This window comes from Halyomorpha halys, unplaced genomic scaffold (genome assembly GCF_000696795.3).
Source record: "Halyomorpha halys isolate HHAL.00 unplaced genomic scaffold, Hhal_1.1 Scaffold2438.1, whole genome shotgun sequence".
In the NCBI taxonomy this organism is placed as follows: Eukaryota; Metazoa; Arthropoda; class Insecta; order Hemiptera; family Pentatomidae; genus Halyomorpha; species Halyomorpha halys.
The window spans coordinates 44,265-57,225 of record NW_027112003.1 but is presented as its reverse complement, the minus strand read 5'-3'; the positions used below and the strand labels follow the sequence as shown (position 1 = coordinate 57,225).

General features: G+C 30.6%; 2 protein-coding genes across 2 annotated transcripts; both read left to right on the top strand.

Moving 5' to 3' along the window:
- Positions 1-4,151: 4,151 nt before the first annotated feature.
- LOC106691511 (uncharacterized) lies at positions 4,152-5,331 on the top strand. The gene is made up of 3 exons (XM_014437309.2): positions 4,152-4,363; positions 4,537-4,655; positions 4,953-5,331. The coding sequence occupies exons 1-3, from the start codon at positions 4,157-4,159 to the stop codon at positions 5,257-5,259; spliced, it is 633 nt and encodes a 210-aa protein (XP_014292795.2). The 5' UTR covers positions 4,152-4,156; the 3' UTR covers positions 5,260-5,331.
- A 4,434-nt stretch (positions 5,332-9,765) lies between these two features.
- Positions 9,766-11,396, top strand: LOC106691513 (uncharacterized). The gene is made up of 3 exons (XM_014437310.1): positions 9,766-9,963; positions 10,680-10,804; positions 10,991-11,396. Exons 1-3 carry the CDS (start codon positions 9,784-9,786, stop codon positions 11,301-11,303), a joined length of 618 nt encoding a protein of 205 aa, XP_014292796.1. The 5' UTR covers positions 9,766-9,783; the 3' UTR covers positions 11,304-11,396.
- The last annotated feature ends 1,565 nt before the right edge of the window (positions 11,397-12,961 follow it).

The following is a 12,961-nucleotide window of genomic DNA, read 5'->3' as shown; positions in this document are numbered from 1 at the left end:
ACGATTTCAAGGAAACTCAATAAATCAACACAATTGTACTGCCCTTATTATTACCTAAGTCTTATCCCAATTAAAATTTTCTGGCAAGGTTTAAATATCAAAAGGCTTGTACATTTTTAGTTGTACTGAAAAATATATAAACATGAAATACGAGGAAATTTAATAATTAATTAAAAGAAAAATATTTTTCTTAGGTTGAGAACAAATTAAAATTGATAACATATAAGTACAATATAATAATATTCTTTACTTATTCTGGAACTTGTTCCTTTTAAATAATATTACATGCATCGACAAAAGTCATTGTCATCCTGGTAAAAAAGTATAAATAAACTTAAAGAACATAAATATAATTAAAATAATAAATTAAAAAATAAATAAACAACAATATTTAAGAAAATATGTAAAATAAAACCAAAAAGAAAACAGATGAAACAAAAGCGATGATATACGCTAAGAAATCCTGGTGTGACAAATTTCTAATAATATTAATTTATTATTAATCCTAATTATTCTGAAAATTAAAAAAAAAAATTAAATGAAAAAGAAAAAACACAGATGAACTAAAAATAACTTACTAAAAGGGACAATTGAGGCATGAAAATGGAAAAACTGTAAGTGCCAGAAATACGAAAAATGAGATTTTGATGAGGTAACGATGAAGACCAGCGTCAATCGACTGGTACTCCCTGGAAGTTCCTATCTTCAACGGTTTTGATCCGTAGGGACTATATTTTTCCCTTATTTTTGAACAAAAATTATGGCCTGCTCCCTGTTTTTTCAGTAATTTGGCCCTTACAGCCAGTTCCATTTCCATGCAATGGAAAATCCATTCCATACACTAATAAAAGTATAAATGAAAATAGAGAACATCGAAGGAAGAAAAATAATAATAAATAATTAAGAAGACAAAAAAATGAAAATAAATTTTAAAAAACCCTCATCGATGTGGTTTCAATTTATTTTAATACAAATAGTTAAAATAGATAGCTCTATTTGAGTTTTTTTTTTTTTTTTTTTACCACACCCGGACCATATTCCATTTATTAATGGTACTTATAATTATTATAATATTTCATTATATATTAATTTATGGTTGAAACGTCCTCTGTCACCCTGTAGGATAAAGCAAATGTATTTTGTAACATTTGTACTCGTAGTGGGTTCAAATAGGAAACACGTGAGGATAAAGGGCTTGTAAAAAAAAAAACTTAAAGTACTTAGAAGCTTCTACTACACAAATCTGACAGAATAAGTTTTTTTTTAATCGTTCCAATCTATGAACATTAATTTTTTCCATATAACTGAATGAACTGTGATACATTTTCCAGTGACGAAGTAATATTTGCAAGATGGTTTATAAAAATATTGTAATAAAAAAAAGAGGTTTTGATTTACTAATAATCAATAAAGTTAATAATTTATTTATTTATTTTAACCTTTCCCTGCTTTGTTATCAATACAGGTTTGCAGCAGTAGTTCAATGTTGCACATGTAGCAACGAACTACTGCTAATCAACCTACAAACCATACAATAACAATAAAGATACAATTTCTGCCTGAAGGTTCAGTTTTCTGCGCTTCTTAGCCGTCCGAAGGGAAGGATCCGAAAAAACGAAGAAATTTCCAATCAACTTTCCTTTAATCTATTGATGTTGTGCCGTTAAGAAGATGGCTAACAGCATTTCAGTATTAATTATAGATGAAAACTATAGAAATGTAGACGACTATAAATGCCATATTGACGTTGACTTAGGATTAAATTAAATATTAAGTTGAAGTATAACTTGGAAGACTTGTTACAATCGAACAGACCTGTAGCTGTGTCAACGGTACACCGAAGCTGTAATTGGTAAAGGTTAACGGTTCATTTGGCGAGGGGATGTGGTGTCGAAAAAACAGGCCGCAAAAGAAAGAACATGTTGTTTTCTTGCTCGAGGCACGTAGCATCGAGTACAGCCCCTCCAACCTTCATCAGAAAATTACATTTAAAAAAAAGTAGGATTAAAATGGTTTCAAGGCGGTCTTCGATTTTTTAAAAGAATTCTGAATGTACCTGTATACCATTATTATATTAAAGTGCTGCACTGTATTTTAAGATCATTGCTTTCGTTATATTACACACAGACAAAACCCATTATTAAGTCGTACTCATGATATCAAATTGTAATTCAGAAACGGATGTTGCTTCTGACACGTAAATGTCAAGATTTCATCGCAACATTATCTTCTGTTGATGGTGTCTCTTAAAATGTGTATCAATATTGAGGTTGATGTCGCTTCTTAATGAGCCTCCAGTTTTGAAAAAAACAATTATTTGTTTTACTAATCAGTATCAAACTAATACTGTTTTTTACTTGTGTGGTCAACATTTATAAAAATACACTACTTATTCCTTTAAACAACATCTTAAAAAAAAGTTTATGTGGGCATAAAAAAATATGTTCTACTTTGAAAAATTATTAAATTTTCAAATGGGCATAAAATAATGAATAAATCTATGTATCCATACAGTTTGAACCTGATTCACTTAAAATTCCAACCAATATGTCAATATGGCCATTTTCAAGGAAATATAAATTTACAACTTTAATAACAATTTTATTATTAATATTTTTAAAAACATGGATTATAAATTATCCTACCTTAATTTTAATTTCACAGTTTCAACTGCCTTAGTCTTTTAAGAGGTTGCAGGCTAGTCTTCATTAGTCAAATATAATTTAGTCAATTTGACCTATTACGTACGAAAGCGTATACTATTAATTAAATTTCATTAGTCATATTTTACTACGTACTATTTTGCTTATTAAATTCATATTAGTTTGAAATTGATTTTTATTCATTAATTATTACGTCAATACGGTCCTACAAGGGCCCAGGCCTCCTCCAACAGCCAACCATTCTCTCCCTGTATCTTCACACATTAAGCCACCTTCTGATCTTCCTCCGCATCATCCAGCCCTCTTCTTCTTTTGAAATTTGGTTTCGCATAGAGGATCTTTTGGGGTATTCTTTGTTCCGGCATTCTCTCCACATGTCCAATCCATCTTATTGTTGCACCTTTCACTAATGCCTCTGTTAGGTCTCCCAAACAGTCCCCTCTGCTCTTCATTACTCCGTCTCCAAATTCTATTTTCGGGGACCTCGCATCATATTTTTGTTAACAGCTTTCTCTCCTAGGAGTTGAGCCTCCGTTAATTACCTCTAGGCCATTCTTCACACCCATACATAGCTACCGGCCTTGAAATGGTTTTTTCGATGACAACTTTCATTCTTGTAGAGAGCATTCTAAACTTCAATACTGTTATCAGTAAGACCTATCATCTATTTACTGCTACTACCGTGGCCTATGTTTTGCTCTCTACTTTGTTGTCGTCTGTAACCTGGCTTCCCAAAAATTAAAATAATCTCAAAAATATTAGATTATTTTCTGTAAAAATGTGTTCTTATAAAAATAAATATTTAATCTCCATTGATTGATAATTTATCTGTAGTCTGTATCACAGAAAAGAATTTTTATACTTGATCACGAAATTCTATCTGCTCAAATCGAACCTAATTTTTAATAAATAACAATTCATTTAAATATGATTAAAATTTTCTTGCTATCTGGACATACGGAATTGAGCTATGGGGCTCCACTATACCATCTAGTTCCTCTTGAATCCAATCCTTACAGTCCAAAATCCTTAATGCTCCTTACTTTGTCACAAATCAAATCATCCATCAGGACCTCAATGTCCCCTATGTTGCCGATTTGGCCAGAACCAGATACCAATCCTTCCATAATAAACTTCCCAACCACCCAAACCAACTCGTTTCTAGCCTGGCTTCTCCTTCACTACCTAATAATCCTCCTAGGCGTCTGAAAAGAAGATGGTCTCGAGATCTTCTCCTTAAGAAGTGTTTTCGGAGTTCTATCAATGATTAGATTCTCCACATGTTTGTATCATGTCACTTAGTATCACTTACAGCAAATTTACTTGATGTGTGTATTTTTTGTATATTGTAGTTGTAAATAACAATAAATAAATTATTAAAAAAAAATTCTAGAACAAAAGGCTCTTAGCAGAATGACAAGTTTCTAATGCAATACCTTTATCAACTACCACTCGAGATATCACGAGAGTTTTATAAGAACAGCGATATCGCCATGGTGTACAAACCTACCACGATAATGGCCAAGATCTTATTCGCTCTACTGCTGATTGTCAATGCAGTGGCTGGCGACGAAATAAACGAGCTCTGCACACAGTTGATTGGTCAGTTCAACCTCTTACAAAGTCTTGTACCTCTAGAGGTGGACGTGTTCTTCTCGAATGATAATCATTATCAAGGATTTATAACTGGCCATGCAAAGGTAACAACCTCTTATTGGTTATTGTGCAATTTCAATTCCTATAGTGAGCTAAATATATCGAGAATTCATAACTAATACAATTCGCATCTCAATTAAGAAACCTAACTGTATTGCCAATCATAAAAACTATATTTTTTATGATTTGTTTTAATATTTTTTTCTTTTATTTATAGTATAGATTTGCCTCAGAACTAACCCTACCTGATAACGGATGCGTTGTTACAGGGAATAAAGATAATTACAAACAAGTTGTTATTAGATCGAATAGTTACAAAGCTTATATAATAAGCCCGTAAGTAAATAGAAAGTATTTATTATATGTTTTATTACTTTAGTTAATAACTTGCTTGAAATGATATGAGTGAATGGTTTTGGAAGGCTCATTACAAGTGTAGAACTTAAAATATTTCGAAGTCAATAAGTAAAACATCTTAGACAACTTATCTATTCATTAATAGTGAAAATAGAGTGACTTGGAGTAACTTGAGAAAAATATTTTGCTCCACCAATGTACCATGTAACTTTTTTCCCTTAATTTTGCTTTTTTTATTTATCATGTTACTAATTTTGGTTTAATCTTTGCTCCCAGGTATAAAATAATGCAACTATATCATACCGAGCTTACATTGAGGGTGGATGTGGAACAAATGGAATCTGCTAAGAAAGTTTCAGTCACTGACTTATCGTTCTCTAATAAGCAGACGTTTGACGAAGTTGCAGAAGTTACGCCGCGGTACATGTCTTATATAAGTAAGAACATAGAAAAATCTTTAAAAGAGAATTTGATACAGATGTTGAGCTTTACGTTCTCCTCCGACGAGAGAGTCTCGATAAGCTCCAGTTTGGTGAAAGCTCTCATGCAAAATGTATACTTAGCGAATGCTCAACTCTTATGAAGCCATTCTAATTCAAATTCATAGCGACTTATCTATTTGTTGTAACTAGACAATATAATTTTGTTTTTCTTATTAATTTTCAATTCCAACCTTCATCTATTTCTTACGAATTTCAATACATTGATTAAAATAAATTACTATTCTTCTTTACCCCGATCTTATAAAGATAATTAATATTAAAAAGGAAATAAATGAGTGAGTCCGAACTAACGGAACTCGTAGCTACTCCATTCTATTCGCTACGCAACTACGCAGCCCTCATGCATATTACCAGGTATTCAAATAATAATTTAATGTATACTTTATAAGAATGTCACTTAATATGTCCTCCAGTAGTTGGAAAATGTTAGAATGAAATAACTAAGGAAAAAAAAACAACTGTAATTTACTAAATTATATTATATTTTTTTCCTGCTTGGCTACACTCAAAAACGAACAAATAGACTTCATGCCGGAAATTAATGAAATTTTAGTGCACATGTATCAGCATCACATAAAGTAACGGTGCAGTAAAGGTATCATTATGTAAGCTCATTATCAATGATAATTTGAGTTAAAAAAAACAAAAAATATTTCATGATGAGATATTAAGTTATTGAATACGATTGCTCAGATATCTAAAGTTGAAAAAATCCTTTACTAACAATATCTTTTAATAATAATGTTAACCAAGATCATTTGAATTCTTAAAATTTGTAATGCAGATGAAAGTAGGTGAACATAATTTTACATCTATTTATCAGTAAAAAAAAAAACTAATACATCGATGGTGGGATGTAACTTTCATATTGAGAAAATTAATTTTAAATATCTATATTACGTTTTAAATTTTTTTTTGTTTAAAAACGTAAATAAAAAATAGATCATTATGAATTAATATCTAATAGTTTAAAAGTATGCTCACCAATAGAAAGAAAAAAGAAATATGTTTGATAGACAACTAGATCGACAGATACAAATTTACTGATTTATAAGGAAAAAAGTTAAGTCAAAATTCAAAATTTCTCAGTATAACACGTAATCATAAATTGTGAAGGCGTAAGCAATTTTTTTTTTTTTTTTTGTAGGCGTAAGCAACAACTATTTTATGTCTTTTATGTATAAAAATTATAAAATAATCAAAGGTTTCCATTTAATTTAAGTGCAGGAGACCTTATGCTATGATACTTTAAACTTGTCTTACTTCATGAGTATTGTTTTTATGCAGTTCCTATATTGTGAAAATTCATTTTTCATCGAAAATGGACTGTAACACGAAAGCACTAAAAGATCATAACAAAAATTAGTCGAAGTAAACTACAGCTAAAATTGTCATGTTAACATATTAATAAATGTACCATTAATGAATAAACAATGGTAATCAACCATTAATTGAACATGGTTTATTATTAAAAATAAAAAAACATTTTTTTTTTTTTATTATTATTACGTTTAAAACCTTTGATGCTGGGCCACAATTTTGAAATGAATAGTGGATGGTAATGAAGTGTCTCTGAGTGACTTGCTACATTGGTACAAAATCTTATAAAGTGAGATCTAGGATGGATTAATTAATTAATTTTTGTTTGATAATTGCCTTCAAACAAATTATCATTTTAAGAGGTTTATAAGTGAAGAGATGTAAATTAAAAAAAAAATAGGACCAATCTGAATCAGTTAAAGGAATTATAGAATTTTGTCGGTCTATAGCGGTAATTTTGCTTCTAAATTTTAACGATGGACATACTGTACAGTAGTATTTTACCGTGCTGAATTAAATGGTTAAGTTTGTTTGTAAGTACAAGTTCCTTTTCTTTTTTTTTTTTTTTTTTTTTTAATTTATGTTTTTCCTTAATGTATTTTCTAAACGTTATATTTGCTACTGAACATACTTCACATACACTTGGATATACCTATTTCATCATTTATGTCTGTATTGTGTTCATAGTTTGAAAAAAATCATAATTAGTGATATGATTCCAGTGTGCCAATAAATTTTGGATAATCTCTATGCCGCTGACTAAAACTGCAAGGTCTGAGGATAAAATAACGTAAATAAGCTGATTCTAGTTGTAGAATGATTGCGAATCTTTAAATAAAAAGCCGAGTTTTTTGTTTTTTTTTCCTGACCTTTATTAAATATATAAATAGCAGAATTCTTTCTTTCTCCCCGAGTAGTGGATTTCGAATCATGTAAACAAAGTAATAACAAATACGATTAAACGAGTCTGTGCATGATTTAAATAAATACTTCAACAATAATTGCTTGTATATTTCTTTTTTTATATTTATTTACTAATCGTTTATTTCAAATACGTCCTACTTATATACTTATACTTATTTATACTTATTAGTTGTTATGTTAATTTTATAAAAAAACGAGTTATTTAGTCTTGCTGACTGAAAAGCTCCCATAGTCAAGTACATAGGACAGTAATGCTCACTGTTTCAAACTAATATGTATATATTAGTGGCAACTAACTTTCTTACACTACTAATAGTACAAGAGCCCAAGAGGAGAAAAGAGGTAGTTATTTCACCCCAAGTTTTGATTACTTTATTGAAAACTATGTATAATGGCTAGTCAAAATTGATGAGTCTGCCAAGTATAGATAGGGGGAATAAAAAACGATATTGATTGAAATTTCTATCAAATGATTTGGTGATAATTGAATTTTTCATTCGGAGCCCTACATCTTTAAAACTAACAACAATACCAGAAAACCTAAGAGAACGTCATTTGAAGTAGAATAAATATGAGCTCTAATGGAGCTATTTACGTTCAATATTTCTTGAGATATAGCTTTTTAAAAAACAACATTTCATAAACATTTTGTTTAGAAATCTACTGAAAGACCTATTAGCACTCAAATCAAGGCTAGTTTAATTTACTATAAAGTAATTCACGTGCTTTATCTTCACAGTTTTCATGATATCTGCTAAAATAAATTGATTTATAGTTGTTCAAATTTTCGAGTGCCAAATTTATATTCATATGCTAATATCATAAAAACTACTACCCTACGAAGATACGTGTCGTAAATTACTTTATAGTAAGTTAGATTTCCTTTATTTTGATTGCTGGCAGACATATGAACGTCTAGAACATCTAGAACAATAATTCTATAAATATATTTTTCAAAAATCAAACATTTTATCCGAACAACAAGAAATTGCTATTTTCTGAAATTATTTTGTTCAATATCATAAAAATTACTAATCTTACAAAAATAAATGTTATAAACTATTTTACATTAAATTTAACTAGCTTTAATTTGAGTGCTGGCAGAGAAATGAGCGTCTTATGGTTTCTGTAAATAAAGATTTTCATAAATCAAACCTATCGTCCGAACAACTATAAATCAATTTATTGTAGCAAATATCTACTATACGAAAAATAATATTCCTACGAAGATTAAAGTCTTAAACTACTTTATAGTACATTAAACTAGCTTTGATTTGAGTGCTAATAGACATCTATACATTACATAGTTCCTGAGATATAGATTTCTCAAAATAAATTCACTAACTACTAATCTTTCAGTACATTTTTATGAAATGTTGCTTTTTAAAAAGCTATATCTCGAGAATAATTGGACGTAAATAACTTTACTAGGGCTAATATTTCAGCAAGTTTACTCTTCTTTAAATAATGTTCTCTTTGGCTTTCTAGTGTTTTTGATAATTTTAAGATAGAATGCTCGGAATGAAATTTTTTTTTTTTAATGTTTTGAAACAGCTACTCTTTTTTATTTCTTCCTATGTATACTTGACAGACTCATCAATTTTGACTATTAATTATACATAATTTTCATTAAAGTAATCAAAAATTGGGGTTAAATAACTGTATTATTTTCTTCCCGGCTGCTGTACTATAACTCCAAGGACTCGGGTTAGAATCCGGCTGTCGCATATAATTAATTTTTGTTTCGCTGTAACCGTGAGTCAGCCGTATGAGTTTGGGAGCCCCCTCCGGGGTCTATCGAGCCTCATAAAGTGGGTACCGTTAATTAGGTAAAAATACGGCAGAAGAGCTTGACTCTAAACAAACTACCACCTCCTTGCACAACCGTTGTCTTCCTCACAAAACACTAACCTCTTTTTAATATATTTATATGTGATTCTTAATTATTAATATTTAACTCGTATAAAATTGTTAATTAACTATAAACCAATTATTTAAAAAAACAATAACAATACCTATTTTTTTTTTAGTTATCTGTAGTTAGCTCCATTTTTTCATTTAATGTAAGTAGTATCGCCTTGAGATGCTCATTACATATTTTCTGTTAGTCATATTGAAAAAAATTAATGAACATAAAGCTGAATTATAAATTATATAAAATACTAAAATATTAGTAAAGAATATGAATTATAAAAAGATCATCTCTTTTTCACGAAGATATATTATGAAATCTGCATTTTATAGAATCAAAATCTGTTATAAGATTACGTTTCCATTAGTCAAACTTATCTATGCCCACTCGAGATATCAGTTATGATTTATAAGATCAGGTAGACTCCCTTGTTAATCAGAACACCGAGATGATAGCCAAAATCTTGCTCCCTCTGCTGCTGATCGTCAGTGCAGTGGCTGGCGAAGCAATTGACGATATCTGCACACAGTTGAGCACTCAGCTCAACTTATTAGAGAGCCTGGTCCCACTCGAAATCGATGTAATTTTTCCTCACGAAAGTTCTATATACATAAGTGGACCTGCTAAGGTAGGCAGAAACCTCTGAGTATTGTATTATGATTATTATTATTTATTTTTTTTAAAGAGGTCACTACCTCTCTTTGTATATCTTTTTTGTTATGTCTGCTTAAAACCCCATCAATATTTAAGCTCATAAAAACTTAATTGAAGATCCTTTATAGCTTTCAATTCACTACATATAAAATAAAATTTAAGAAAAAATATTGGGATGGTGTAAAGTTTTGAATCCGAGTTTTCAAAAGGAATTCACCTTTAAAGTCTAAATGACCACCCCCTAGTGAATAGCCTACTCCATAAAAGAAATGTTGTCATACTGAAATTGAGGCAGTTGTATGACTGGGATGTTACTGCAACGTTTTCACTAAAATTGCATTACCGGAAGTCCTACTTTATATCGTCAATTTTACTGTTTCTTAATAATTTTCTCGAAAATGTCTTTATCAAACGGTTTTTATTAAACTTATCTTACCTATCCAGTGATCTTTAGTATTAATCAGTTTAACACCATGATTCAAATAGTTTGGCAGTGCTCAATTTTCAAAACGATTGCTCCTAAGTATCTTTAAATTTTATTAATTATAAATTATTAACTGCCTCTCATTTTTGAAATAAGAAACAATAAATAAATTTTAAATTTGAAAGTATTTGATGGTAAGTGAAGGTTTTTTTATAATAACAAATATATTTGTTCTTAAAATAAATTTTCGTAACATTTCTTTGCAGTATCGAATAGCATCAGAACTGGTATTCCCGAATAGTGCATGCTCTGTTAAAACAATGTCAGAAGATGGAACTTCCAGAAGAGTATCTATTACAGTGAAAAGTGAAAAGTCTTATGTCATAGCTCCGTAAGTATATGGAACTCTCTAATCACGTTACTTGTTTGAATTTTTAAATTATTTTTAATGAGGTGTAGATAGTTGACCGTAGATTAATGATTGGAGAAGTTTGTCAGGGGTTGCTGATTTTTAAATGCTATAATTTTATTTATTTACAATGAAACTAATTTTTTTTTACTTAATTATTGCTTCTAGGACCAAAGTACTTTTTATATATGGTGGCGCATTTACCTTGGTACTGGATGTTGAAGAAGCCCAATCCGGATCAGTGAAGAAAGTGACTGTAAATGACCTGATATTCACACACCAAAATATTTTCGAAGACATCATGATGAGCTCATACAATTACAAGAAATATATAGAAGATAATTTAGTAAAATCAATCCTGAAGGAACTGCAACAGAAGATGAATATCAATTTTGACCTCGATAAGAGAGTTGAAATGAACACCGGTTTAATAAGAGAACTTATGCAATCTGTGTACCGAGCAACCGCTCAAGACTTCTGAGGACATTATTTATTTATTTTTTAATTATACAATTCTATTCCAAAAGTGATGTCATTCCGAAATAAGTTAAATAAAGGTGAAGATTTCTCATAATTTTCATTTAATTTATAATCCTTGATTAAAGACATAATAAAATATTTATATTTTATAGAGAAAAATAATTGTTTAGATCACAGTGAATGAGATTTTTTTAGGACATTTATCCTGAATTGATAATATCGTAATAATCTTTGTTTGGATTGAGGAGTGATGGTTGAATGTAATATGTAAGGGCCGGTTGTCTGTAGCCGTGGAGGTTGAGGCGTGAATCTTAGCCACCTTGGAACTGCAGCGGTGTCGATTAGAATCCAACCTGAAGGGTTTGAATTTTATTTGGTGGTGGACACACGGAATGAAAATTTGACTCTCTCACCATGGCTAGAATAGGTTCATCATGCCAAGATAACCTTCCTCCCTCTCCCTGTATAAGTTGACCTGAAGATGGGACGCATACCTCCAAACGCAGAATAATAATTTTTTGTAATGTAGAATGAACGGTAGAAAGATTAAACATATCATTTAATTATTATAATTAATTTTAATCTTCTATCTATGGAAATTATGGGGTTATTAGAAAATTTTATAATGGAGCCCCAAAGTTTTAATACATAATTAAATCCAAAAATCTAGCAAACGATGTTTTTCCACCTCTTGGTTAATTATTTAAAAAAATAATAATAATAGTGATTTAGAACAAAATATTTCGAAATTTCATCATTTAATTCCATTTACATAATTTCAACCAGAATAAGATCTAGTTGACAATAAATGCCACTTCATTGTGCATTCATATATCGAATTTAATCGAAATCGTTTAAGCCATTTTTGAGAAAATGGCAAAAAAGTCAGTTTCAAAGAAAGGTTGGTATAACATTGTCATTTACAACTGTATAAAATATACTATTATTATTATTAATATATGGACAACAGATCCTAACTTCTCGCGTTTCTTGGCGTGTTTTTTCGTAGGGTTGGTTCGCCTATTTTTTGTGAGTGCCACTCATTGGCTAATGGGTCTCGCAAATGCCCGGAGAGAGTTTTGTATTATTTTATGGTTGAAAAAATCCCGGGTGAGACCGGAACTCGATCTGATAACCTTTGGGTTGGTAGACTGGCGCATTGCCAAGCTGCTATCGCTGGACTGTAAGGATTAGATTTGGGAGGAATTTGATGGTTAAGTTTCTCAAGGATTTTGCCCAGGATAGGTAACAGAGAGATAGGACGGTAGGAGGATAGGTATGCTGGTGGGTTTAGAGGTTAGGGAATTATTTTGATTATGGACAATTTCCATGGGTAGGATATCAGGACGTTGCCTGAAAGATGTAGGCCAATAAGTAGGACTCATGTGTGTGAGGATAGAATAACTATTGGATGTAGTAGTGACCCGAGAAAGGATATTACCACGGGTATTGGATGCACAACATCCACATCGCTGATGTTTGTCATTATAGTCTCCTCCAACAATGAAGGTCCATCCGAAGAATCGCAATAAAGAATCAAGATTGTTGTAGGAAAGGGGATTACCAGGGGGCAGTATACAGCTGATAGTGTTAAGGGAAAGAACGAGTTAAAATGATTACAGAGGTTGATTGGATAGTGTCAGTTGGAGTGGAAGCAAT

Excerpts from the sequence above, each read along its gene's own strand:
- LOC106691513 (XM_014437310.1), top strand. The coding sequence starts at position 9,784 with ATGATAGCCAAAATCTTGCTCCCTCTGCTGCTGATCGTCAGTGCAGTG. Across the intron at positions 9,964-10,679 it reads ACATAAGTGGACCTGCTAAG|TATCGAATAGCATCAGAACT; the intron begins GTAGGCAGAAAC and ends ATTTCTTTGCAG. Across the intron at positions 10,805-10,990 it reads AAGTCTTATGTCATAGCTCC|GACCAAAGTACTTTTTATAT; the intron begins GTAAGTATATGG and ends TATTGCTTCTAG.
- LOC106691511 (XM_014437309.2), top strand. The coding sequence starts at position 4,157 with ATGGTGTACAAACCTACCACGATAATGGCCAAGATCTTATTCGCTCTA. Across the intron at positions 4,364-4,536 it reads TTATAACTGGCCATGCAAAG|TATAGATTTGCCTCAGAACT; the intron begins GTAACAACCTCT and ends TTTTATTTATAG. Across the intron at positions 4,656-4,952 it reads AAAGCTTATATAATAAGCCC|GTATAAAATAATGCAACTAT; the intron begins GTAAGTAAATAG and ends CTTTGCTCCCAG.